At 35.8% G+C, this 27,874-nt stretch overlaps 1 protein-coding gene across 3 annotated transcripts in view; it reads left to right on the top strand.

Annotated features, from left to right (window-relative positions):
- Positions 1-23,502, top strand: part of LOC145673561 (uncharacterized) — an 84,983-nt gene extending 61,481 nt beyond the window's left edge. The window contains exon 3 of one of the 3 annotated variants that reach the window (XR_014128786.1): positions 22,472-23,494. Coding sequence is in view for 2 of the 3 variants with exons in the window: in XM_081743384.1 (XP_081599510.1) it covers positions 22,472-22,518 (47 nt within the window). In the remaining variant the exon portion in view is untranslated. Of the gene's footprint in view, positions 1-22,471 lie in introns of all 3 variants that reach the window. The other 2 variants (XM_081743384.1, XM_081743385.1) reach the window with 2 other exon arrangements.
- Positions 23,503-27,874: the final 4,372 nt, after the last annotated feature.

Below are 27,874 nucleotides of genomic sequence, written 5' to 3'. Positions count from 1 at the left end.
TGAGTTTCGATTTCTTACGCGAAAGAAGTCTGTTATATTACAATGCATGCTTTTCATTATGATCGTGCTGTTAATTTATTCTTTCGAAAGGTAATTTCCACTCTTTGCTTTACCTATATAAATAAATGTATGGATTCATATATTAAGTGTCTTTGGGTAATGTGTGTAATAATTTCGCGACAAATATACTTGCTTAAATGTATTGTATGCTATGATTTGCCCTGCTTGTCTGTTCATATGGTGGTTGGAAAACACACGTCAAAACTGTTCGAAGTAATACGAACACAGATTAAGAACAGGGACTGAACTGAATCATCACTCGATTGACCTTGAGGGCAAAAAACACCAAAGGGTAGCTATAAACGAAAGTTCAGCATGCATTTCTGTGGAGCTCTGTTCAGTATCACGGTTCTCTGGCGAACACGTTTGTTCTTAGGAGTATATATTACAAACCTTACCTTTCGATAGAGCGCAATGGCAGAGAACTAAAGTAAAGAAATTCTTGCCCTTGTTAAGTTGGGGTACCACCATGTGCAATAAAAAATATCGCGTCTCCTTGAAGTGATACTTTATCGAAAATAACTCGTTTTCCTTTATATATTCGAAGTTTCTGAGGGTTTCAAAATGAGGAAGCATTACTGACAAACAAGGACGCATTTAGGGGTGAGTTCATGGGTCCGGACCCCCTCTGAAATTCAAACTTTTCTGTAAATTTAACCTAATTTTGGGGGTTAGTTTTAAAAAATATTATAATTTATCCTAATATTGAAGTCGGATCCTCCAGATAACTTTGGACCCCTCCCGAAATAAATTCCTGCATACGTGCCTGCTGACAAATATATTTTCAATATATTCGTTAAATAATAAAGTAAAATACCTAAATTAGGAGCAAAAAGCTTCAACACGGTCCAACTTTTGTCCACTGCCAATATTGTTAGAAGGGATATTAATAGTAAAAACTCCTAGTCAATGCTAAACCTTGGAACTCCATCCCGAACACAAGCATATTTTCGAAACACACTAAGGCCTAGACAGAAGGCATTGTAAGCGAGTTACGTTTGGGAACATCGCACGGAAACAAATGAATGCTGAATTGCATTGTAACCCGTTCCTACTACTACTATTTTTACTACTAACTTTGCTATGGATCTGTATAGTACAAGGGCAAACTTATTTTAATGAAAGAAGTTTAATGAAAATTTTTAAAAAATACTTGTTAAATAACTTTGAATATTATTTTAAATCTTTTTTAACGAAAGAAGTGTTATAAACTTTTTTACAAATAATAAAAATAATTTTTCTTAGGAAGAATTTGAACCCACGCCGAAACCAATCTTTCTTACTAGCATGATGCGCTAGCTCACTCAGCTACGTGAGCCGACAGCATTTAGCGTTTATAGCATTTACGTCATGACTCGTGATGTCACCAACAGGATCACGATATAGACGTCATTATTTTTCCTACATTGCAGAGTCCCTCGAGATTTGATCATTGTCTACTCGGACTGGAATTGTCATTTGGAACAAACACTTGAATATGAAGCCAAAAATTCCTTTAAAATAGACGAAAACTTCGAAAGTTTTAAGAATTTTAATATTTTTGCCTTTTCCCATAAGGGGGTCATAGCCTCTACACCGAAAAGCCTCCCGAGATTTGATCATTGACCACTTAGATTGAAATTCTCATTTGGAACCAAAACTTTAATATGAAGTAAAAAATTAAACTTTTACATCAATTTGAACTGACTGGGTTCCGGTTAACCACACTATTATGTTTAGTTTACTTAAGTGGTAATTTGTGACAGCTTCACATCATCAAAGAATCCTTCACTTCACCGCTTCCCCCCTCAGGAATCCGTGCTGGATCAGCCACTAAAATCAATAGACACTTTTCCTATTCTTTTTGTCACCCTTGGTTGTGTAGGAGCTCCCTCGAACAAATAAAAAAGCGGTAATATTACAATCAAGGGGAGCTATGTATTAGGTATCTCTTTAGTTACCTACCCCTAACCGCACAGGGCCATCTTCGGTAGAATAAAAAAGGCTAAGTGATATTCCAATCATGAAGGGGGAGAGGATGATATAAATATATTTCTTATTCATTTTGTCTGCCCTGTTTATCAGAAATTACTAACGTTGTCCCTGTTTGTCAGTAACGTTGTCCTTGTCTGTTGGGAGGGTACTGAAATGAGAGAGTAAAAAAAAGTCGTGCCGCTTCCCACATGCTTGCTCAAATTATTACTAAAGAAAGCATTTTAAACTAAGATGTCTAAGGTTACTACATTAGGTAAGTATGGCATATTCAGGATTATTATTATTATTATTATTATTATTATTATTATTATTATTATTATTATTATTATTATTATTATTATTATTATTATTATTATTATTATATGAATGTCTTTGGAGCACCGAAATTGTGTAAGATGAACCATGATATGTAGAGGTTTAAGATGGGTGGTCATAGGGGAGGAAAAAACAGGATTTTTCTCCATCTGACTCTCTAACGTAAAGATTATGTGCTGAAGGTAAGAAGCATCATCATTCTACAATAGGTTGCTTTTACGTAGAATATCAGCTACTTCAGTTCTCCTCCTTCGGGCTACTTACCTCATGGGGTAAATTCAAAACAATTTCAATTTAAAACAAATACATTGTAAAACTTTTCCGTAATGAAACATCTATGGAAAATTAAACACTTAATAGGGAAATCTGTTATCAAAATGTCCAAACAAGTAGATAGAAGATTATTTAATGATAAACATTGTGAAACTTTATAAAATTCTCCAAATTAGAATTAGCGTTTACTGGGAAACATTCATTATACACCAGCGAGCATATTGTGAGCAGTGAGCACAGGGAAAATAATTACGAAACTATTTGCAAACAAAATTAGGGACACTAATGCAAGTGCGACAATATTTTTTTTTTTTTTTGGTATCGTCATGAGTTTTACACATATGTTACAATTTGATTCTTTCCCACATAAAAAAAAAATAAAATAACCATAGTAATAAAAGTGGAAATTACACTTCTATAGGGTTCGAACCAGCTATCTCCGGCATACAGACTCGTTGCTTTAACTAACTAAGCTATTTGTCTTCTTACGCAAAATAAACATGTTCTACGGTAAAGATGATTTTTCATTTCGACCGTGCTACTAATTCGTCCTTTTCCATAGGCAATTTCCACTATATGCTCTATCTATACGTTAATACTTTGTATAGATTCATATATTTGGAGTTTGCAGATAATGCACGTAATAAGACATATTAGAAATGTTTCGTTAAAAGTTTCGTTTGTAGATTTAATCCACATTTCTCTCAATGACATAGATATCGTTGCTTCGTGTTGAACTGCAGAATTCCCTCGCGTTCTTGAAAATTTCCCACTTTAGCAGAGTTGGTAATTCTCGTAATTTCGGTCGATTTAATGTTTTTTGCTTCTAATTTATTTCTTTTAAGCTAATATCTAACACAAATATTAAAAATGAGTTTGTTATTAACGTTTCCTGCTGGGGAAACCTTTCAAAATTTCGAATATTTAAAGAAAACAGAGATATTTTCAAAAAACTTCAAAATAAGGAGACGCGTCATTTATTTTGCTCATAGTAGTACCTTACTTTTCTCGGATTATGCATTTAAACGTGTTTAGTTTGTCAAACTAAGTCTTACTGATTCAATACATTAATTGTGCAATGAGGGGTTACTCAATTCCATGTAACTGCCAGTATATGACATTAAGCCAGAGTTAATACGTATAGGTGTCTCCTAGAAGGCAGGGAAAACCATTGCCAATTTTGAGGTGAAGGAACATTTTAACTATATTTTGTTTTCAAACGCTTTCGGTTGCATTCATATAGTTCTAAAATATGCAACTAACTGCACGTTTATCTGTTGTTCCAATAGGACATTACACTTTTCCGATATAATGAAATGTGTTGTTTTGTAGATAAAAATTACACGATCCTTTGAATCCGTTATAGAAATATGTACTACCAGAGATAACATACATCAATAACTGGCAAAAATTTAGCCGAAGCACCGTAGACTCTCAACAACCAATCATAACCCAGGAAATATTATCCGTTCGTAAGTTTCATGGGAAAAAATCTCGCTAGCCGGCCCGGGTTAATCCTTTTGTCTATAGATCAGTGTTCGCTGTTTGGTGACGATGCATTGTTGTCTTTGGTAAAGTAATTTCATTGCTTTAGAAACAATAACGAAAATGGAACAGAGGAAGGAAATAAAGAAACAAAAGTTAAGCCAATGTTTCTCGTCTTTATGCCTGCAGACACGACACCTGACACATGGTTCTCATCTAGTTGATTTACCGGTACTTTGTGCCTACAAGCAGCATAGGGTATTCATTTTTCCATGTTGCTGGGCGTTGGACATCAGGTCTATTAATTTTATATGGAACATTGGAATTCAAAGCCTCAGTAAAATTATACAGAGATCCCTCCAGGAATTTCTTAGTGTGGGTACCCACTACTGACTAAATAGGCTATTACCCGGTTTTGAGAAATCGCGCTCACAGTCTGCAGTATGAACAGATACAGTAGGCAATAGCCTATAAAGCAGTAAATTTGAGCCAAGTTGAGCATGTTGGGGAAAAGAGTACATGGTCTTGTCAGTGGAGAAGTACTTCACCAAATCGGAGTAATTTTATTTTTTTCAGGTATTAACGCGGCAATTTTAAGTACGGGTAAAGTGTGGGGCGGCGTCCCGGCGATGTTAAGTGCGGAAAACGACGCCTCACGTGGAGGAATCCCTGAAAATAGGTACGCCTACTAATATAAGAAACGTAACATCTGTTTCTGTTTCTTCGTCATTACTTCCCATCGTTTTGTGTATGCTGCAGTGATAATGGGGAGTAAGTAGAATGCTGTAGACTAGTCCCCCCGTATCGCTTTTATGAACCTATAAGATATATATATATATATATATATATATATATATATATATATATATATATATTTTCAAAATTATAGGCCTATGTTGAGTTTACAAGTGTTGTTAAATAATGTTACGTGTTTTTTTAATGGTTTTACCTCAAGAAATGCCACTTACTGTGTTTTTACAGGCTGAAAACAACATAGGCCTATGTCAATGTGAGTGCAAAAACGCAATAAGTACAAAATTACTAAAATCTATATGATAACAGTTAAAAATCTGAATTTTTGACTGTATAACATACAATCGCAAACAGTATAATAGCTGTCAAATCTGAAAACCTATTCCTAAGTCATCAAACAGAAAATCACATTTTCCATTTAAAGAAAGCAAGAAATAAATACTTTTTGACTATGTGCACGTCACAGGAGCTGTACGAGGGCTTTGCCAGCATTGGCAGGGCTTAGCTTTTGAATCAGTTTACCTCTTTAATACGGTGACCATAATATGGTAATTGGTAAATCACAATAAGTTAATCAGGTTGAACAGTATTTGTCAGTTCCCACTCGCATATCAATGATAGCATTATGCGGAATTTACAATGTTTATAGTGAAATACTTATACCTGGTTGCACCAAACGTCAGCTACGTCGTTTATTTTACCCAGAGTTTAAGATTTAATCAACGATGTTCAGCACACACAAAAATATTTTTAATTTCCATGGTACTTAATCATAAAGTTAAGCATTTGAACTGGAAACACGAAACAAACCGGTAAGAAAAATAGTCACACTGGAAGAAAAAGGTCACTTTTTCTTACGTAAGAATTTCACTGTCATTTTTCCGTGATCATCACGCTGTCTCAGTCTGTTTTCTGCCGAAGCAAATACACCGTTATACCAGGGCTGTTCCTTTGACTTCCTACTAACTTCAAAACGCCTTTCCTTTCTGGCCAGCCATTTCATAACAGGAGGGGTTGGGCTAAAATCTTCCAACGGACCCATATTTATATTAACGTGAAGGTAATTTTTCACAGTAGTGGAAGCCAAAGAGAGTCTGTTATCTGTTTTCAATATGTTGTAGTCACTTATAAGTCTTTCAACATCGGAAGAAGATGGTTTCGAAGCAACAACTCCGGCTAGACTTGTTGACAGAGCATGAAATGACTCATTTCCTCAGATTTTCATGAGAAAGCTTTTAGCGTCCAGACCTTTCAACATACTGCACGATGATGCCTCTCTATATTGCATTACGAACTGCAGAAGATCTGTATCAAGACAAATAACTTTGTGGCATTCTCTTAGGACATCATCAGTTACATCCTCTTGCAAAACACGCAAATGCTCCAAAGCAACAATACTGTCTTCATACAATAAACGCTGACTAACAAAGTTAATTATGGAATCCGGGACTTCGTAGCGTACTACAGTAAAATCTCTTTTTCTCATTGACATATTTGTTATGGGATTTATTGCGACGTATGTTACGATGAAGTTGAATACCATGTAATGAGTATGTATTTCTCCGTTGAAGTTCTCTTGCACGCGTTCATATAAAAGCGTTTCTTCCCACCCGTCTAACAGAGGTTTCTCTTTCATACTCTCCAATTGTGCTACAATTCTATTTTTATTTGTTATTATGTGAGACGACATATGATTGTCGATGATTGCCTGTCTGAATTCTGCTCCAGTTTTTATACAAATAGGTGGTATCTGTTTGCTAGTTCTAAAGCGCTTGACACTCTGCAAATGCTCCATACAGACTATACACCTAATTTGCTTTCTTCCTTTACCGAATTTCTGTAAACATTCTGGTACTTTCACTTTATGTTTTTGAGTTTGGTAGCCAGGAACTATGCACTGATGGAAAGATTGCTGCAGCAGCAGCAGAGCCGTCATTTTTCACTCTTTCATCATCTACAACAGAAAGGTTAGAAACAGTAGCTGGTAGATCTGGTTCAGTGCCTTCAGGTTCAGTTGAAACATCATCAACGGCATTTGAAACAGAGGCGCTTCTGTTTTCTTATTTGGGTCTGTCATCGTTTGTGATCCAGGACAGAAAACTCCTTTGAGTACCAGTATCCTAAATTAGAAAGAGAAATGTGTCCTAAATTACTAATCCCGATTTGCACTGCGTAAAGTCGTGCCAAAAATTATAGAGCCGCAATTTTGCGACATAAATACTCAATAATGCTGGGGCTAGCGAAGAAACTGAATTTACATTCAAATTTTAAGAAAATAAGCGTTTTTCTGTCAGTGCTAACAGATTATATGCAATCATGAATTATTTACGAAAGAACGTGTTTTTGTGATGTTACGAGGCTCTTGCCAAAGTTACGTATTTTTTTCCAAGGAAACAGGGGGACAGAATAAATTCTATCTTCATCCATGTATACCAATCAATTTTACTATATAGGCTGGTATTGTTAGAATTAAATAAAAAAATTACATATTTAATTTTACTTAATTATAACAATGAGAACTAATAGCAAACTTCATTTGTTATGTATCTCTGAAAGTACGTTTTATTCTGCTTATCTGTTTTCTTGCAGTAAAAAGAAAAAATCTTAACCAGAAATCTCGGATCATCACCAAAATCACATTCCCTCCCCCCCCCCACACACACAGACAGACAATATACTCACGATTGCAAATTATCTGTTAGTAGTTACTTTATGTTTATATGTTACATAGAAAGTTATTTTCGTCTGTTTAAAGTGCGTGTAGCCCCAGCTTTATCGAGTATTAATGTCGCAAAATTATCGCTCTTATTTTTGGGACGAACTCAATGAAATAAACAGAATTTAAAGGATTTATTTCCAGAGAAGTTTTGGACCTGGAATGACTTCTATTATGAACCTTTATATTCTTCTTCACATATAGCAAAATGAATAATCTTCGTATCTTTATTCTGAACTAAGATAACTAATAGTTTTAAATTGAGACTGATATGGCGGTCTATTATGCTGCCAATATGTCTTGAGCCGTGTCAAAAATGCGAACTAAAGCTCACACCCTCGACACACCCACGCATTGAGCCAATAAGGGTTGAGCTATTGCTGAGCGAGAGAACCTTGCAGTCGTCTACGCTATTGCCAGATTTAAAAACAACAAACTATCGTATAGAATTCGCACGTTCTGTACTGACCGCAAGATTCGCGTTCCGAAGTGCGGCAACATTGCTCTACGGATGACGAAAGAGAGTGGAATTCCTTCAGCCGATAGCAGCGCTTGGAAAGGAAGATTAAGTATCAAGACAATGTGGCATCTCTATAGTTAAGGTTGAACTGTTGTATATCAGGCGTGAACTAGGCGTACTCCCGACTGCCGTACATGTGCCGTACAGGTTCGTCAGTGTCGAATCTGAACACGAATTTAACACCTGGTAGCACTATCACTATCGGATTTAGCAGCTTTCATTATTTATCTATAAATTATATTAATCACTTAGACATCTTGGTTTCCACTCCCCCTTCTACCAGTATGATAACCTTTCGTGATGGTACTTTCAAATTCTCAGGATCACGGTGACAACGCGAAAATGCATAGCAAAAATGGTATGGTAATTTTCAAAGGCAATTAGTAACAGCTGACTGGTATTTCAAACATAAATTATTTCTAATTGTATTTTTCTAAAGACAAAACTCATGTACTAAACAAGCCAGGCCAAACCCCTGTATTTTATGGTTTAATATAATACAATTAAATATGTATCCTAATGTGCGTTTAATTTTGTTTGCTCTGGATGCCAAAACTTTCCTACATAATAATAATAATAATAATAATAATAATAATAATAATAATAATAATAATAATAATAATAATAATAATAATAATAATAATTTTTGTTCGCAGGTAAACATGATGTACTGGTCAGAACACTGATTATATATCAAAACAAATGCTGACTAAACTAGTTTTTCTATACTATACAAAATTTTTTACCAGTGTGGAGCTGTGATTTCGTTGAATTTTAGGCCCTGAAATTACAACACCCGAGCGAATGGCCCAGCATTATGGAAGTGATCTGGAAATATTCAAATGTGAACTCAAAATCCACCCAAACACAATTAAGTTGTATGAAGACGAGAGAAAACCAAAGTTGATTTCTGGAGGAATTTCATTGATCTTTTTGTATCTACAACAATGCATTCCTAGAAACCTACAAGCTAGATATCATCTCTGTGACTATACCAGTTTCTAGTACTACATGTGAAAGGCCATACTCATGTAAAGACATAGGCCTATACGCAATTCAATGGCTGGTGATAGGTTTGAAAAACTTAGGATTACTATATAATGAAGATTTTAATCATCTTTTCTTCTTTGGAAAGAGAAACTTATACTCTACAATTTTCTATTCTTAATTTTGTATTCTTACACTTTTCGCGAAATCTGCACCGTTTTCTTGGAAAATCGGAAAGAGTAGAATTGAAGATATTATTTTATTCTATTTTCGTAATTTTCCCGAAACTGCCTAATAATTCGACATTTTAATAAGACACAAAAAAGAAGCAGAATTTAATAAGCTTTAAAACGGTATACAACAAATTGGATTTAGTTTAAAACTAGGATATATATTGAAGGAAAACTAATAATATATATGATTTTAATTGTTGTTACATAAATAGCTTTTTCGCCGTTTTTAAGTTCTAGCAATACTGCAGGCTCTAGCTCATCTCACGTGGGAAGTTTTATATCTCCTAAGTTTTGTTGTGGAGCTTGTTAAACATCTATACGAGTATAAAAAATGACTACATGATCCAGATCATGGTCGCTTGGATGGTATTATTTAAAAATGCACTCCAAATTACTAGATTTTTGTTAAAATATATCTCCGTACCCAGTGGTAAGAATTTACAGCCTGGTTGCTCAATTTACTCCTTTGTAAAGTAAATCTCGTAGTTCTAAATTATGGTGTAATTTGAAAAAATAGAACAATAAGGTATTTTCAGATACAAGTTTTAAAAGAAAGTGGATTCAAAGAGCAAAAATATGTTTACAAATAGAAGGAGTATATACTTTTGAACAAATACGTCGTAGTTGGTAATACTGGTACAAATTAATAACATAGTGCCAAAAATTAAAATTAATATTGCAAATCTTTCAGCTTCGAGATAAAGGCTTTAACAAAACTACTTATGAGGATTTCTATATTGGTCCAAACTAGTGCTTTTACATTTACAAAAGTCACACTACATTATTTGTAATTCTCTACATGGCCATACAGTTTCTCTGACGCACATCTGACAAGTACATGGGTTAGGAAAATCTACAGGTTCCGATGGATCACGTGTCACTTGCGGAATTAAAGTACCATCTTCTTCTATGTAACCATAGTCCAACGAATTTAGTTTCTCTGACGGTTCCAAAAGTATGAATCCATTTATAACATTGCAAGTAGCTTCTTTTTTATGTGAAGACTGATAGATCTTGAAATAGGAGTCAAATCTTGAAAGTTTTGTAATTGTTTGTGATGGAATTGATGGAAACGTAATTTATCTATTGTACCTAACCTTGAACCAAGTGCATGAACCAAAAATTCTTGTGCTTTATTATTCATGTCTTCATTCAGTGGCCCTTTGCCAAAATCTAACAAGAGATCTTCCTCACATGATTCTGCTGCTTTTAAAGCTGCTATGTTCGTACTTAACTTTGCTTGTAGTGTCGCAGCCGGTTGAGGAATCAATACGTAGTTGGTAAAGCTGTTAAAACACCAAGTGGTACTCTGCTTTCAAATGAGTGAAGTGGAATGTATCGCAATGATGTTCCTACCCAAAAGAAAATCCCAAGTTCTTGCAGGCCTAAAGTTTTGTACTTCTGTAGGTAGTGATAAAGGGCATCAAGAAAAAAACATCGATATCAGTAGAGCAAATAACCACGTTGCTGAATTTTGAAGTCAGTGTCATGTGAGAAATATGGACTAGGATACTTTCATCTGCTTCTTCGCGATCAGATTCCAAAATAAATTCATTCTCAATCATCCCATTCTTTATAGAAATACATCTTGGCTGACCATCTTTTACCACACCACCAAGGTAAATGGGAACAGAGGAAGTAACGAAATCTTCTTGCAGGGATGTCTAATCAACAAAATATGACTGCAACAATTCTTTGTTTCTAGATGAGGCTCAGTAAGCGTCAGTATCTACTGGAAGCGGTGTGCTATTATTCTACAGGTTATTTTCGTGATCGCTTCGATCTTTTAAACGCTTTTACACTTTTCTCCTTATAAACGTCGAAAACAATGTTGATGCGCTCATTTGTGTGAGAAGCTTGGCAGATAACTTTCCAAATGCTTCTTACAATCTCTTCGTATATCTTCAAGTTTAAAGCTTTTGTTGGAACCTTGCTTGCAAGTGCCATAAAATCTATAACTGTTGCTTTACCAGGTGATTGAGGAATTTCGGAATTTGGTGGTGTTTGTAGCTTTCTTCTAGTTCATGAGAAAATGTATATCATATTCTCGACTCCTTGCAATGTCAATAAAACGCAGAGCGTAGGCAGTTTCTTTCTCCACGTCCACCTTAATTGTTTTAGTTTTTTGTTTAATCTCTTCATAGGATCCATTAGATTGAATGACTTGTCTTCCAACCTTTAACTCCGGAACTGAGTATGTGCTTTTTCTCCTACTTGTATGCAGTTGAAAAGATAAGTGCTTGTTGCACGATCTATTTTTTGTTTAGTTATAATATTTTGTAGCCCCGTTCCACAAGTGGACCTCGTACACATAAACAGATTTCCTTGTTTATTCATAAATGTCAGAATTCTTCTAATATATAGCTCATCAGCAATAGTAGTGTTGGTTGAAAACTCGTGATACAAAGTGTATTCATCTTCATAGAGAAGACTACATAGATCCCCCAAAACTTGTGCTATTTGGACTTTCTCATGTTTGATCAGATCATGAAGAGCCACACCTTCCTTTCTTCTTGTTCCCCCGATGATGCCTCCTTGGCATTTAGCTGGTTTGTTGTAATTTTGTTCCAGTGCTTGATCCATAGCTACAGAACTGAACTTTCGCTGAGTGTTTTTACAACAAAATATCCGCCTTTGAATTCCGCATAAATATTAGGAAAATCTAGCGGAAGATGTAAACAGTACTCTAAGAACATACTTGCCCACCAATAGTTTGTCCTGTCAAACGCAAAGAATAGTGGTATTGACCGCGCTAGGGCACTGATTTTTAGATCTCAATTCCCTTCTTTCTGTGCTCGTATCAGATTTCTCAATATAGGGAATAGAGTGTTCAGTAACTGGTACCAATAGCGAAATGTATCTTCTTCCCTGAGTTATTCTTCAGAAAACTTTTCTATTTCTTCCACAATGCTTTGCATATGTTGTTTAAAAGTCTGTACTTGAGTTCTTGTACCCACCAAATCTTTAGAATGAATGCACTCTGATAATGTTGTAAGTTCTTTGACTGTGGTCTCTGGCACATTGTGACTTTCAATGAATGGTTTAAGTAATAAGCGTTGCAAAACTTCACCTAGCATAGAAAAACCTCTTACACAACAAGAATAATACTTCACAGCAAGTACAGTCTCGACAATGTTTGGACCAAACATTTCAGTTTCAATGAAAATGTTATGTACTCCACTTTCCGCTAGATATTTTCCAAAACAAGCCATAACGTCTTTCGCAAGACGAAAAGCTCCTAAGCCAAGAAAAATATTAGAAAACTCTTCTGGTCACAACAGTTGTATTTCCTTTGCTATTCTATACACTCCTTCATCAGCCCAAGGAGATCCAGACTTTTGATTTACTGTTGCCAGACCATGCACGTATATATTCAAGTGAATTTGGTTGCGGGGTGTGACAATATAGGTGTAAATGCAGTTATTGTCTGTGGAATATCTTCAGTTGATAGCATACTCTTGAATGCACTCCACGTTGATATTTTATATTCATCAGAATCACTTTCTCTACTTGCGAAATATCTACACAAAGTCCAGATCATATCCTGTTCTCTTGCTGATGAAGCTGCTAGGTCAAGATTAGGTTGAGGTGCCACTATAAAAGTTTTCCTAATTTCTCCTCTTTATACTGTTTTTATAAAAATATTTTAGCTCTTGACATGGAAGGAGACTGTGAAAGGAACGCTTCCTTCCTTGACAACACTTTTGTTTAGTTTGGTGTCACTTGAACATTGATACTTTCATTTTGAAATACAAGTAAAACTGTGTCATAGCTACCTCCAATACCAGAAAGGCTCTTGGTAATCAAAATTGTCCATTGCTGCTCGTATTGGTACGTTTGCTTTAATTTCCTTGGGAAGGGGTACGCCTTTGGCCTCTTAGTACCATAAAATTTTTAAAGCAAGTACTACGTTATGTCTCTCCAACGAATCATAACTAACAGTCATTCCAAGACGGTTCATAATCTTAAGTAACAATTTACAGCGAGTCATTTCATGGATAGTTTGTGCCAATCGAACGTGTAGAGGGGTACTCTTTGTGCCATTGTGTATCATAAAAAATATTATCTGGAAATTTTTCGACATTTCAACTGTAGTTGGCGAGAAGTATGATAGCAGGGAAACATAGCTAAGCAAAATGTTGACCAGGAATTTGCTACTTTATTCTCGGCTTATGTAAACGATTTAAATAGGTCTTTTGCGTCACAGTCAGTATTTTGTAAAGCAAAATCATAGTTTTTAATGTCATTGCGCAATGTTTCAGCACTTTCTTTAATATAATCAGAGTTCCGAATTTCTTCTGCAAGTTTAGTTAGTTATTTTTATTTTATTTATTTATTTATTTATTTTGAGAATACAATTTGTGATACAGAGGGATCCTTTGAGTGAGTAAAATAAATACTGTCACCGAAGTGCTCTATAAGTAAACTTTCCATCTTTCTATTTGAAATAGGATGTCATTGGACAAATATTTCTCGTTGAATTCAGTGCGTAAATAAGGAATTGGGTATCCTTTGGTTTGTAATTCAAGTGTAGCCAAAAATGTAAAAGATTCTCTATCACCAGTTTCTTCGGTCACATCATTTTCAAAATCTCTCTGAATTCAAAAGATATCACTTTATACAGTTCTTGTGACAGCGAACGTCTGCAGCAAGTACATTATTTACACCTTCCAATGTAGCTACTCGCTGAAAAACTGAATCAAGGTAAACCCGTGCGGCTTTCAGTAGTTGCTCTGCTCTTTTCACAAATACGATACAATTTTGAATCTCCTTTCGTTTTTAATTTGTTACAAACTATACATGTTTTAAATTATTGTCCACTGGGTCGAGATCTACTTTTCTGTCTCTGTTGCTGCCTGCCGGTGTTACTCTCCTCTTCCGAGATTGATTTTCCCGCGTATTTTTCTTGTTTCTCTTCAGCACGTTTTCCCTTGAGTATGCAGGGTTTATAGCAGATCATATGATATTTTATGCTTTCCTCTTCAATAGTTTGTAACACATTGTCCCCAATGAGTTCAGAAACACTCTTAATGTCTGTTATACCATTTTTGCTTGAACATAATTGAACAGAACGTTTTATCTTCTTACAGAAAATGCACAAGTTAATGTCTTTCCCATCGACCCTACATCTCTCCCTAGGATTAATCAGCTTCACAGAGTCACTCATTTTGTTTCAATTACTCCACTACCTGTAACAAAAAAGAAAAAATACTGCATTTACTTGTAACTACAATAAAAAGGTAACGAATAGTTTCTAAATAAAGATGTTTTGTATCAACAATTAAAATCATACATACTATTAGTTTTCCTTCAATATATAACATAGTTTTAAATTAAATCCAGCTTGTTGTATACCGTTTTAAAGCTTATTCAGTTCTGCTTCTTTTTTGTCTTATTAAAATGTTGAATTATTTGCCATTTTAGAGAAAATTACAAAAATAAAATTTTATCTTAAATTCTACACTTTCCCATTTTCCAAGAAAACGGCGCAGATTTCGCGAAAAGTGTAAGAATACAAAATTAAGAATACAAAATTGTAGAGTATAAGTTTCTCTTTCCAAACAAGAAAAGGTGACCAAAATCGGTCCATAAATGGCCGAGTTATGAGTGTTTAAAGAAAGTCATGATCTGCCATCTTGAATCCAATATGGCAACTAAACGAGCACAAACCAGATCACGTGACCTAAAGAAATTTACTCTCTGTTAAGTGGGTAATAATGCCCAGCAGTCAAAATGAGGGCACATATAATTGCATACGTGACATGGGCTAGCGCCCACACCAACAGGAAATGTGTTCTTAGACATGTTTTAACACTTTGCTGTTCCCCGGTTACAATATTTGCAACCTCAAGTGATATTCCAATTGGATGGTACCCCGAAACATTGGAGTCTATAAGTGAGAAAATACCTTGATACTGAATTTCCTGGCCGTTGGATATGACGTGATGGGGCAATTAGGTGGCCTCCACACTCTCCTGATGTTACCTCCTTGGACTTCTTCCTGTGGGGGTATGTGAAAGACCTTGTATATTATGGTGATGAACTGAGGAACCGTATTAGGAATGCGATTGCTTCAGTAACACCTCAGATGTTACAGAATACGTGGAGAGAGATTGAGTTCAGGCTAGATATCGTAAGAGTTACAAATGGACTTCACGAGGAGTTACACTGAGTTAGAATGACTTGTAAGTAAGACCAAATAAACTTTTTGAGTTCTCCTTTAAAATGCATATTTTATATATATTATGACCATATTAAAACTATACACTTTTAAAAACCGTCAGTCCCATTCCGGACACCCTGTATAATACCCTGTTTCTCTCTCTCTCTCTCTCTCTCTATATATATATATATATATATATATATATATATATATATATATATATATATATATATATATATATATATAAAGAGAGAGAGAGAGAGAGATACGTAGCATATAGTACTAGACGAATGTCTTACTTGTAGCATACGCGAAAGTAATTCAATTTATGTTTAGGCTTCAAAAATTTCATTGAAAAATATTTCATGTGCAGACGTTACTTATTTGTTAGTTACAAATTTTACTTGAAATAAGTTTAATTTATAATCATATTAGGTCTAATATGAAAAGAGCAACGAAATACACAATGTAATGTAAAATAAGTCAAACGTAATAAATATGTCATTTTTGGTATGGCAAACAGCCGCTCCCCCGAAAGTGTATCTGCCCCTCCTTTGCCCCCCTGAGAACTTAAAGTTGGCGTCGTCACTGTGTCCAACAATTGAAAAATCTTGCCAACAGCAACTTATTCCTCCTCTTTCGAGGGAAATACGGGAAAACGCACATCGACAGTAGCGCCAGTAGGGGTATACTTGAAATAGAAAGGCTCTAGAAGTATGTGGCAATGCTACGAGAATAGAGATGGAGTGGTCACTCGGACATGGTCTGGTGAAATTTTGAGTTTGTAAGTGGGTGCAAGCACTACGTAATATACTATGTGGTCACCTCCCTCCGTGACCTACTCCGATAAGTCATTCATCGGGACCTATTGTATTTTGTTTCTTATTATAAATCTAAGACCCTGCAAACAGAAATGGTCGATTATCATGTTGCTATGTGTGTATTTTTTTGAACAAACGATTATTCGATTTGTAAGCACAGTGAACTTTCTTGCATTCGTGCATGGCCATAACTTATGGGGGCCAGGAGGGGCAATTGTTCTCCATTTAAACTTCCTGCCGTTCAAAGGGAGTCTGCTTCAAGATATAACTTGAATATTTATTTATTTATTTCGGAAAAACAACAGGCAAATGCCTAATTACAGTTTTCCCTTATTGTATGGTAATACACTTTAAAATACACATATAGGCCTAATAACATAATAATATGACCTCAATTCTATTATAATACACTCTAAGATACACATATAATAAAATAATAATATGAAAGTAAAATATACGTTAAAATACAAATAGCACGATATACAGGATACAACAAATTTATGTAGAATGAACATTTTGTTTGTAACTAAAAATATCTACATCTGGGTGTTCTTGTGACATTTTATTATACAATATGCACATTTTTCTGACAGGCGATACATCTAATGCATTAGTCCTTTGCGCTGAGAGATGGAATATGTCATTATGGGGTCTCGTTGCTCTATGTGGGACGCGAATTTTGATTTCTGATAACAAATATTCTGAATCTATTGCACCATGAATTATTTTATGTAAGAAAGATAATATGAAATGACTTCTTCTGCTTTCAAGAGATTGTAATGAATATTTGTTTCGAAAACCTTCGTAGTTCTCAAGTTTTGGATATAGGCCATATACCTGTTTCTTTATATGTCAAAAAGCACACAAATTTATTTTGAATGTTTTCGATTTTATTTATAGGCCTATATTTCTTACTATTAGAACCTCATATTATCGCTGCATATTCCACCTTAGACCGTACATAGGCAATGTATAATGTTTTGAGAGCATTAGTATTAGGAAAATCACCTCCTAATCTCATCACAAAGCCAAGATTCTTAAAGGTCTCACCAATTACTCTGTTGACATGAATATCGAACGATAGGTTTGACTGCAGAGTGACTCCAAGATCAGTAATATAATCCACTCTCTCAATTGGCGTTTGATTAATAGTATACACATTGCGTACATAGTTTATTTTCCTGGTGTATGATACTACTTTACATTTTTAATATTTACTAGCAACTTGTTTGATTCACACCATTGAGAAATAGCATTAATGTATTTTGCAAAGAAATTGCGTCTGATTTCGTGGAGATACCGCGATAGATTTTTAGATCGTCAGCAAACAATAGTTTGTGGGAAGATGTTATTACAAGTGGTAAATCATTAACAAATAGTATAAATAACAGAGGTCCTAAGTTCGATCCTTGAGGCACACCAGAGGCTACGACATATTCCTTAGTTAAAATATTCTTGTATCGAACGCGATGTTTCCGTTGGCAAAGATAGGACACTATCAGTTGAAGATTTTGTGAAAAATTGAATGTCACAAATTTGCTGAGAAGTATATCATGATTAATTACGTCGAACGCCTTGGAGAAATCTGTATAAATTACATCTACTTGTTCCTTCTTATCAATTTGATTAGCTGTAAAATGTGAGAATTCTGAGAGATTGGTTATAGTTGGTCTCTTTGGCATGAAACCATGTTGAAAGGGAGATATTATTGACCGTACATGTGAATAAATTTTTTCGTATATAATAATTTCAAATATCTTAGATGGGGCAGATAGTAGGGTTACCGGTCGATAATTTTTTATTTGGTCTGTAGGACAGCCTGTTTTGGGAATGGGACAGACGTCACCAATCTTCCATTTCGTAGGAAATGTAGAAGAAGCTATTGACTTGTTAAAAATAACTTGTAAGGGATGTTTCAGTATTTCTGAGCAGCCTTTAATGATATATGGTGGTATTTTGTCCGGTCCACCGGGTGTTTCAAAATTACACCGACAACGTTTGAGAAATGATTCCTGACACCAATAGAGATGCGCACGAGACGAGTCGAGACAGGATTTTCCTGACAAAATTCGAGTCGAGACACGGTTCTTCCAATAGTGAAATATACATTTTTCGAGTCGAGGCATCACTTTTACAGCACATTTTCGAGACGAGACAGCCACAAATCTTGTCTCGTGCGCATCCCTAGACACCAAGGTAAGAGGAAAGGCATAGACCAACCTGGGTGCACAAATGTTTCCTTTCGTAGTTATAGGTTGCCAAAAGGATGAAAAAAAATTAACTTTATACATCCATAGCTCCAAAACTATGGGACCTAAGGTAGTTTGATCAAGATTTCACTTAGGAACTAATATGTGCGCTATCCAAAATTACATGTTCCAGAATCCTAAGGCCTTCTTGCAACAATCTTTTTATAGAGGGAATTTGGCTAAGGGGATACAATTTGAAGTACTTACCAAGTACCTGTATAAGAATTGTTGCGGAAGTAACGCAGGATTTTGAAACTTGGATATTTCGATAGGGGGGCACATAGTAGTTCCTAAGTGAAGTCTTTACCCGCCTACGGTAGGTCTTATATTATTGGAGCTATGGATGTTTAAAGTTCATTTTTTCATGTTTTGGACAACCTATAACTCCGAAAGGAAGCATTTGTGCACCCAGATTGATCAATACTTTTTGTCTTATCTTGGTATCAGGAATTACCTCCCAAATGTTGCGGGTGATGTTTTGAAACACCGTGTATAAGTGAAGCATGGATTTAAGATTTAAGCACGAATCTTTCAAATGAAGTAAAAATTGAGTTGGGTCCATTTGAGTGAAACGTCTGCTATTACAGCCTCCCGAAATACTTTAAGCTCTGTTAAGCATTGTCCCTCAATTTAATTTGTAAAGTATGGAATGGGCCCTCCGTCCAAAATTACTCAAAATAATTTAAAATTCTGCTGCTCTATCATCTGAACAAACATATTTCTCTAAGATGAAGGATAAATGTTATCTGAGTCCTACTTGAGTAAAGAGCGAATTGAACCCTCTAGAACAGCGTTTCCCAACCGGTGTGCCGCGGCACACTCGTGTGCCGCGAATGGGCCGCTGGTGTGCCGCGAAAAGATCGAAACAAATTATTAATTCTATACGAACCAAATTGCAAGACAGGGGAAAATGTATATTTATATTTCACATTACTATGAACCTCTACTATAAATCTACAATTTTAAATTTCATACTGTGTTACTTTTCTGTACATTTTTAATGTTGAAAAACGTATTTATCATTGTCATGACCATTATTACTTCTTTATTGTTGCAGACTATTTCGTAACTTGAAATTTTAACATATCATTCAATAAATTCAACAAAGCAAGCATGCATACAAATTACCTACATTTGTGTTTTAAAAGTATAGGAGATTTGTTTATTTGTTCGTTATTTAGTGATCTTCCCTTTTAGTTAGAGGTTAGATACAGTTTTCGAAAGAGAAAGTGGATTTTTAAAAACCCGAGTCCTATATTTCATTGCTATTGTTTTCTATTTTAAAATTAGAATGAAAAATAAGTATAATGATTTAGCACGGGGGAAAATCAGTGATCGAGCTTTCTTCTCTGTAAGAAGGAAATTAGTAATCACATTAAAATACCACGGTAATTATATATATATATATATATATATATATATATATATATATATATATATATATATATATATATATATATATATATATATATATATATATATATATATATGGGTGTGCCGCGAGAATTCAAGTTACACCTGTAGTGTGCCGCAAGTTGAAAAAGGTTGGGAAACGCTGCTCTAGAAGTATATATATTTTTTCTTTAAAAAAACATTTATTAAGGTTTTGCATTCGCGGGGGAGGGAGAGACAAGATTTCGTATTTCATACTTTAGTAAGGGACCAAATATCAATATTTGTCCCCCGGAAAAATTTCAACTTACGGGGCTATATTTGCGTATAACGTTTTAGATTCCTTTCTATGCCGATTCGCTAGTAAATGGAGAACAAGACGGAATACGTGACCTTGGCGCCAAGTTGGGCAGAGTGTCCATAGAAGGAGTGATGAATTCAAAGTTCGAACATTAGAAAAGTCATGCAACACAGCTTGTGAAGGATTATGCTGCTTGATGCCATGTTACTTCATATATATATATATATATATATATATATATATATATATATATATATATATATATATATATATATATATATTAATAGACATACGCAGTGATCATTTGTATAAGATGCTATAATTTCGGTACATACTGTACTTCTTGCGTACGTGGCATTTCTGATCCTAATATTCACTCTATCCCTCCCTCCACTTCAGCTCCTTAAGTTTCAGTGTGTGATACAGGTACGTTTGGAACCATAGAGGGAAACTTAACCATATACTGTTGTTTTACAACGTAGCTAGCCCTAGACAAGTAGGCTAGAATGAGCCAGTACGGAGCCATGGTTTTTGTTTGGGGAGCCTTAGTGTTGTTATATATATATATATATATATATATATATATATATATATATATATATATATATATATATATATATATATATATATATATATATATATATATATATGCGTTTTTATGTCTTTTGTCAGGTGAGACAGGTTTAGTTTTAATAATAATAATAATAATAATAATAATAATAATAATAATAATAATAATAATAATAATAATAATAATAATAATAATAATACTTTATATTTCTCTTAGATATTTCTTCGTTGTTTCTCGATTGTTATTTTGTACATTTTCTTCGCCGGACTGAGCGACATTAAACCGAGGTTAATGCTATTGGGAACGGCGGTAAATGATTCAAAATAGACGATGACAGATCACGTATTTTGTTATTTTTATCGAAGTCAGTGATTTCTTGAGCTCAAATACGTCCACTGCCTCTTAACCCTTGAATTAAGGTAAAGATTACTTTTTTTTTTCGGAATCTCCTTTTATGGCTGGAAACGAACTGATTCTTTACAGTAGGGGGCGCAGTGGCTCAGTGGTAGAGCGTTCGCCTCCGGTGCTTGGGATCCTGTTTCGATCCCAGCTAGCGCCGTGTGGACTTTGTGGTGGACAAACACCGTGCTCGCGGGTTTTCTCGGGGTTCTCCCGTTTCCTTCCACTTTCTTCATTCCACCATTTAATTCATTTCTCATAATCACCGTCTCCTTTAGCCTAAACCGGCATAACCATGGGACGTAAAACTAAAAAAAATCATTTATTTATTTATTTATTTTTTCAGTTTGCCTGACCCAGTCTGCAAACTTTGACTTCGGGTCAAAGAAGAGACGTGAATAGTGTGATCATTGCTACGTCAAATGTAAGTTCAACAATAACTTGAAAGCCACCATATACATATAGGCAGCCCTCACTCCTTTTCCTTCCTTCCGTTTGGGAACAGCAGGGATTTTTGAGAAACTCGATTTCCACATCCCTCAAAATGGAATCATTTTTAAAGAATAAAAACGACGTTGGCGAACACAACTTGTCTGAAACTGTTTTGGTGACATATTTTGTTTTGAAATAGAGTACATGAAAGGCAACTAACTGTTTGTTCAGAGAAAAAAATTACAAACATCAAAGTACCAAAATAATTGTCGAAACTCTTTGGGGAGGGGCCTTTCCTACGCCACTGGAATGAGCACTCGAGTGGAATAAGACAAACTAACACGCTAATTTATTTATCGATTCACCTTTTTAAAGTATACTGCTTCACTTTAAGTGCTTTCTTATTAAACGATACGCTTCTCATTGATCTCGAAACAACTGATGTTCTAATGCAAAAAGTATAACATATTTGAGGTACTTTACATACTGGGCAACTTTTGAATAGAAAAAGAAAAAAAGAGAGAGAAATTTAAGTATCATAGAAATGAGGCCTCCTTTCTCCATTACAATTTTCGAAAACGCTGATAAATGCAAAATTATTTTAACGCTGCTTCCTTATTTTAAACTAAGGTTCAACCCAGATGAAGTAATCCAATTAAAAAACATACGGTCACTTGACAATTTTTTAAAAATGTATTATTACCATATACAGGGTGGTTGTTAATTCAATACCTATTTGTAATTTAGATTATCCTAAAAACTAGCATTAACTCTTGCTGACATGTAATATTGTTTACTAATGCGAGGTTTCCCATTTATAATTTCAGAAGTTGATCCAGTAAACACCGCAAAATGGCTGGCGTACAAAGCGTAGAAGACAGAACTAAGATTGCCGCCAAGCATGAAGTTTGGAGGTCGATGGTGCAAGTGCAGAGATGCTGAAGGCAAGAGCGAGGTGGGAATGCAACGCTCAACCGTAAGACAATAAAAAACTGTCATAAGAAATTAATGACAACGAATGCTGTTAGATACAAGTCGATCTGGATGATCTTCAACATTCAAATCGGAAGACAATGTGCATGTTGTTCAGGACATGTTTGAACGTAGCCCTTCAAAGTCCCCAAGACAAGCTGCTAGGGAAACGGGATTTTCAGGTCGCACGGTAATGGCCATTTTAAAAATTGAGTTACATTTTCATCCTAGGAAGCGACGTTACGTTCGTGATCTTTTTGATGAGGAGTGTGACAGGCGAATGGAATTTTGTGAGATTATGCTTGGTTGGGACCGACAGAATGGCTTGCACGGAGCCCCAATCTAAACCCCGTGCGACTACTTCCGTTGGGTTTGGGCTAAGAAACAAGTATACAAGTTAAAACCAAGGGATATTAACCATCTTGAACAAAATATCCGTGAAGTGTTTGCAAATGGTTCCAGTTGAGATGCTAAGAAGATTCTGTTCCTAGAAGATTCCAGAAGTTTGTGTAAAATGCGAGTGCATACGTTGAAACGTAAATTAATAACCAAATGGTACACCCTAATAGTGTATTAAATGCAAATAAAACTGATAGATTGGTTATATTTTAAAATATTCATTGTTACAAACAGATACTAACTTTACAACCACCCTGTGCATTGGTAGCACAGCACTGTTTTTCTTTTTATAAAGAAAATTAATCCCAGCTTGTCTGTGAATAGCGGCAATTTTTGTTGGGCACCATGTGCCAATTGTAACTTTGTAAACGTTACCATAAACTTGAATATTTTAGGACTAAATTTTTCAGAAACATTACAACAAGCACCAGTTTGTCCCTTACGTTAGTATAAAAAGCCTTAATTCAACTCTTAATAGGTGGAAATTACTTCCTAAAACTATCGAAATTTAAGAAATCAGACTTTTTAGAGATTTAGTTTACGATGAAGGGCTGAAATATCAAAGTTGATTTTTTATTACGAGCGCTTATCAACAAAGACAGACTGATTTTTTCAAAACATGAGTTTATTACTCAAACTATGTTCATATGATCTTTTTCAAAGTATTCCCCTCCTGAGAGAATTCACTTTTTATAACGTTCCTGCTATTCCTGAAACACGTGATACATCCCATTTTTTGATATGTCTTTCAGAATCGCCTCACACTTCTTCACCACTGCTTCAGAGTTCTCAAAGTGAGTGCCGCGGACCTTAATTGACAGGAAAACTCATCTTCTTCCCCAGCAAAGGAACGCAGCACCTCACAGGAAGTCTCAACTTGCACAGCCTTTTTCCGGAGTCAACAGTCGTGGTACCCGACGAGCACAAATACGGGACATATGGAGGTGATCGTACATTATTGAAAAAACATTACCATATGAAAGTCGCAACACTTCACTTAGTTTGCGTAATGTTATTCTTCGATCCTCACGGACAATCAGAGCAACAGTATTGATGTTTCTTTCTGGCACAGCAGAGGCCCAAACACCAGGCCCACCTTGCTTAACGCATGAAACTCGTCCTTTGAATTATTTGAACCATCGAAACAGTGGCATAGATTGGTTTGACGGATTGGGTTACCACTAACCTTTATAATACCTGTACATTTGTAAGCGCTTTCCGAATCTGCCCTCCTGCTGTCCCACCAACGAGTACTTTCAGGAGACCTGAACTTACCTGGTTAAGGCATCAAAGAACATTTCCAAAAAGGGATTACAGAACTTTTCCGGGATGACCTCAGGTCTCAACAATGAGATGAGCATCAAGGAAAAAGAGGTTCGGATGTCTCCTCTCGAAATCCTCGCGCAGACATCCGGATGATCGCTCAGAACACGGCACACAAAAATATCATTCACACATGCAACGAAAACACATTAAATAGAATAATAATGTGCTTATTTATCAAATGCACTATATATATGAGTTAACGATTAAAGACTCATTTGTTCTTGATTCGTGGAAAAGAAATTGAATTATTAGTAGTTCGCATCGAAGAAAGAAATTACTTGAGTTGCAAAAATAAAGTATAAATTGAAGGATAATTTCTGTCTTTCCAAAATATACAGTGCGTCCACAAAAATTATATATAACCTGGTGACGGTTATACAATAATACTTATTATTATTATTGGTGTTGGAGTTTAATTTGCAAGTTATTATACGGTCTTCAAACTAACAGAAAACCTTAGAGGATACTTTCCTTTTATCAAGTATATAAACAGTGGCGAAGAGTGATAGTTTCAAGAGGGTAGGCCCAACGTTCTACTACTACTACTACTACTACTACTACTACTACTACTAATAATAATAATAATAATAATAATAATAATAATAATAATAAAATGAAACAGATTAGACGTAAATATTTTACCACAGAAACACAAGACAAATTCACATAAATTTAACGTAATTGTAGTCCATCGACAGCACTTATTCCATCCGGATCTCAATTTTCATAATGGTATTCACGTATGTGACTCATACCTGATCTTAATTCCCCGTAATGCAATTTAATTGTTTTAGTTGGGCGTGATCGGGTGGAGAAGATGGATTATCACATTATCTGCGCTTTACAACATATGCCGTCTTATGCAGAGTCGCTTTGACGCATGATTAGCGTCATACTAAAGGGACCGGCCTCAGCGCATAGTCGTTCTAACGCTTGATTAGAGCTATACTAAAGAGTTCGACTAGCATATGTTTCCTGCAGTAGTCAGGCTTTTAGTATGACGCTAATCATACGGCAAAACGACTCTCCATAAGGCGGACACTCTCTACGCAATTCTAATGAACTCAACGAGTCTTATTTCGTGCGGGTTTGCGCCAACGTAACGAAATAAAGGGGAATTAGTTTGCGATAATAGTCATAGCACCTTTAGAATTGCTTGATCCAGCTTTTGGTCGCGTTAGAGTCTCCAAAATTAACCAAAGTTGGTACGGAATGGGGTCCTACGTTCTCTTGCTCTTCATTTGTTTGACATATTGAATCGAAATCGAAGGTCTCGAGAGAAACGCTTTATGTAGAAACGAAAGTCGATAAGCGCTGAGGCCGGTCTCTTGTATATAAATATGATTTGCTTTTAGAAAGACTTATTTTATCTTATTACTTATTACGAAAAAGGATCGTACATTTATACCTTCATGTGCTGCCTGAAGTGTCCCTATATTTTGCTTTGGATAGCTGGTAACTCTACCCATCAGAGTAAAGGCGGATTTTCATGCCCGCGTTAGAACGGAAGCATCGCATGTAGCGTATTCATCGTAAATTATTTTCGTTTTCATACACCCGTGCGTGTATTGCGCCAAATTACTACTCGCTAGCTAATGCGCATGCGTAAAATAGAAAGTTTGCGACTTCCATTTGTGATAATGGATTCCCAAAGGAGAGCTATCGTTTTAGCTGGAATATATTGTATTTCAAAACGCCGCCATCGGAAGTATGTTAGGAAAATGTGCTGGGTTCACCCCATTTTCCAGCTTCGCCCCAGGTTCCAGGTTCACCCCATACCAATATTCTCAGCAATTTGATGCCATGTTTTTGTCCTTAATACTGAATCCTTGTACTTCGGATGCTTAAGGTTGTACAAAATTTCGTTTCCTCTTACTTGTTCTACGAGCAGTTCTTCAAACGTTGTTCTTACCTCCGCCATTTTAGTCAGTGAATACAACAGTGTACGCGCGCTACTTCCGTCAGGATTGAACAAATTTCTACTCTGACGCGAGTGTAGCGCGTCATCTCCGATGCGTGATTTCATTGGCTGTTTAGCACAATCGCTCGCAACTCGCGGAGGTAAAGGACACATGAAAACTCGCCTTAATGGAAGTTATGCAAAAGAACGTTGAAACAGGTGATTAGTCAACGAAGAAGCCTCAGTTTATAAGAGCCTTCGCAACGTAATGCAAATATGTAATAGGTAATTACAACAGGTATTCCCACAGCCCACTATCACAAAATACTGTAAAACAAAATTTGTTTTGCGTTGACGCAAACCGCTACGGAACGCGGCTCACGATGTCCGTGACAATTCCAAGCGACCCACAAAATGCGCTGTCATTACTCGTATAACTTCCCTTTACCCTTCGAGCACGCCCTAGAAACCGATTATCTGTAGGAAACTGGTGCTACCTGACAGCCCGTTCGTAAGCTGCGGTGGGAAGTAGAGCAAAGAATGTGCTGATAAGTACACGATTCTTGCTGAAAGAGAAGGTAGGTTTCTGCTGTGTTGCCAAGTCGAAGATCTCTTAAGAAGCGAGACACAACTACTGCGAAGAAACTACTAGATGTTTCTAAATTCATATAGTTCTCAGAAACTTGTATTATTAAAAGAAGATACTAAAGTATAAAATTATCAATATAAATTAGTTCTTATTATAATACCTTTATTTCGTAATATTCTAGTGCTACTGCCGGTGGCCCACAAAATACGCCACTGCATCGAAACGCTGTTGTTCGAAGTAATGCATTTTCACTGTAAGCTTGCTTGACCTTTTCGTATGTTTCAAAAACTGTATGGTTCAAGCGAAAACAAAACTTTATTGCTCCATACTGTTCTCGTGTAAGCTCCATTGTATGCATATACACAGCACGTTGTGAGCACTGGCGCAAATCCCAGGGGGGACGAGGGGGACATGTCTCCCCCAATCTTGGACCTGGGGGGACTGTCCCCCCCAATAATCTGACTTGAAAAGTGTTTTTTGGGATAAGTGTGATGATGCCACAAAGAAATGTGAGATAAAATTGATTTCTGTTGGCTTTTCCATTTCTTTTAAAAAGAATCGTATTCTGTAGTATTTCAAACTGAACTTCGCGCTGTAGTGCGTTTAGTAGTCTCATCAATATGTATTAATTCCACTTCCGCTACTTGGGCACAGATTGCAATAAATGCCAGAAGAGGATATGTCCCTCTCCTCATGCTGAAAAGTTGTCTCAACTGTAGGTACGGGCCCAAATTCCGGGGAAATGGCGAGACATGCCCCCCCCCAACATTGGAACTGGAGGCTCTCCCAATAATCCGATTTGAAAAATGCTTTTTGCAGATAAGTATGGTGATTTGTGTCCGACTGCCACAAAGGAAAGTGAGATGAAATTTGTTTCTCTTGGTTTTTCCATTTTTAATGAAAATGAATGTGTGCGACTGTGTGTGACGTAACCTGATGTGAAATCTTATCTCCTCCTCTCCCCTAGGCCCTAGAACACGAAGAGTATATAGACAACCAAATGTCAGTAGAACCCATCTTTTCAGTAAATGCGCATTTCATCTA

This window comes from Thermobia domestica, chromosome 16 (assembly GCF_964235325.1).
Source record: "Thermobia domestica chromosome 16, izTheDome1.hap1.1, whole genome shotgun sequence".
Classification (NCBI taxonomy): Eukaryota; Metazoa; Arthropoda; class Insecta; order Zygentoma; family Lepismatidae; genus Thermobia; species Thermobia domestica.
The sequence above is the reverse complement of the archived record's forward strand: the minus strand, read 5'-3'. Positions and strand labels throughout refer to the sequence as shown.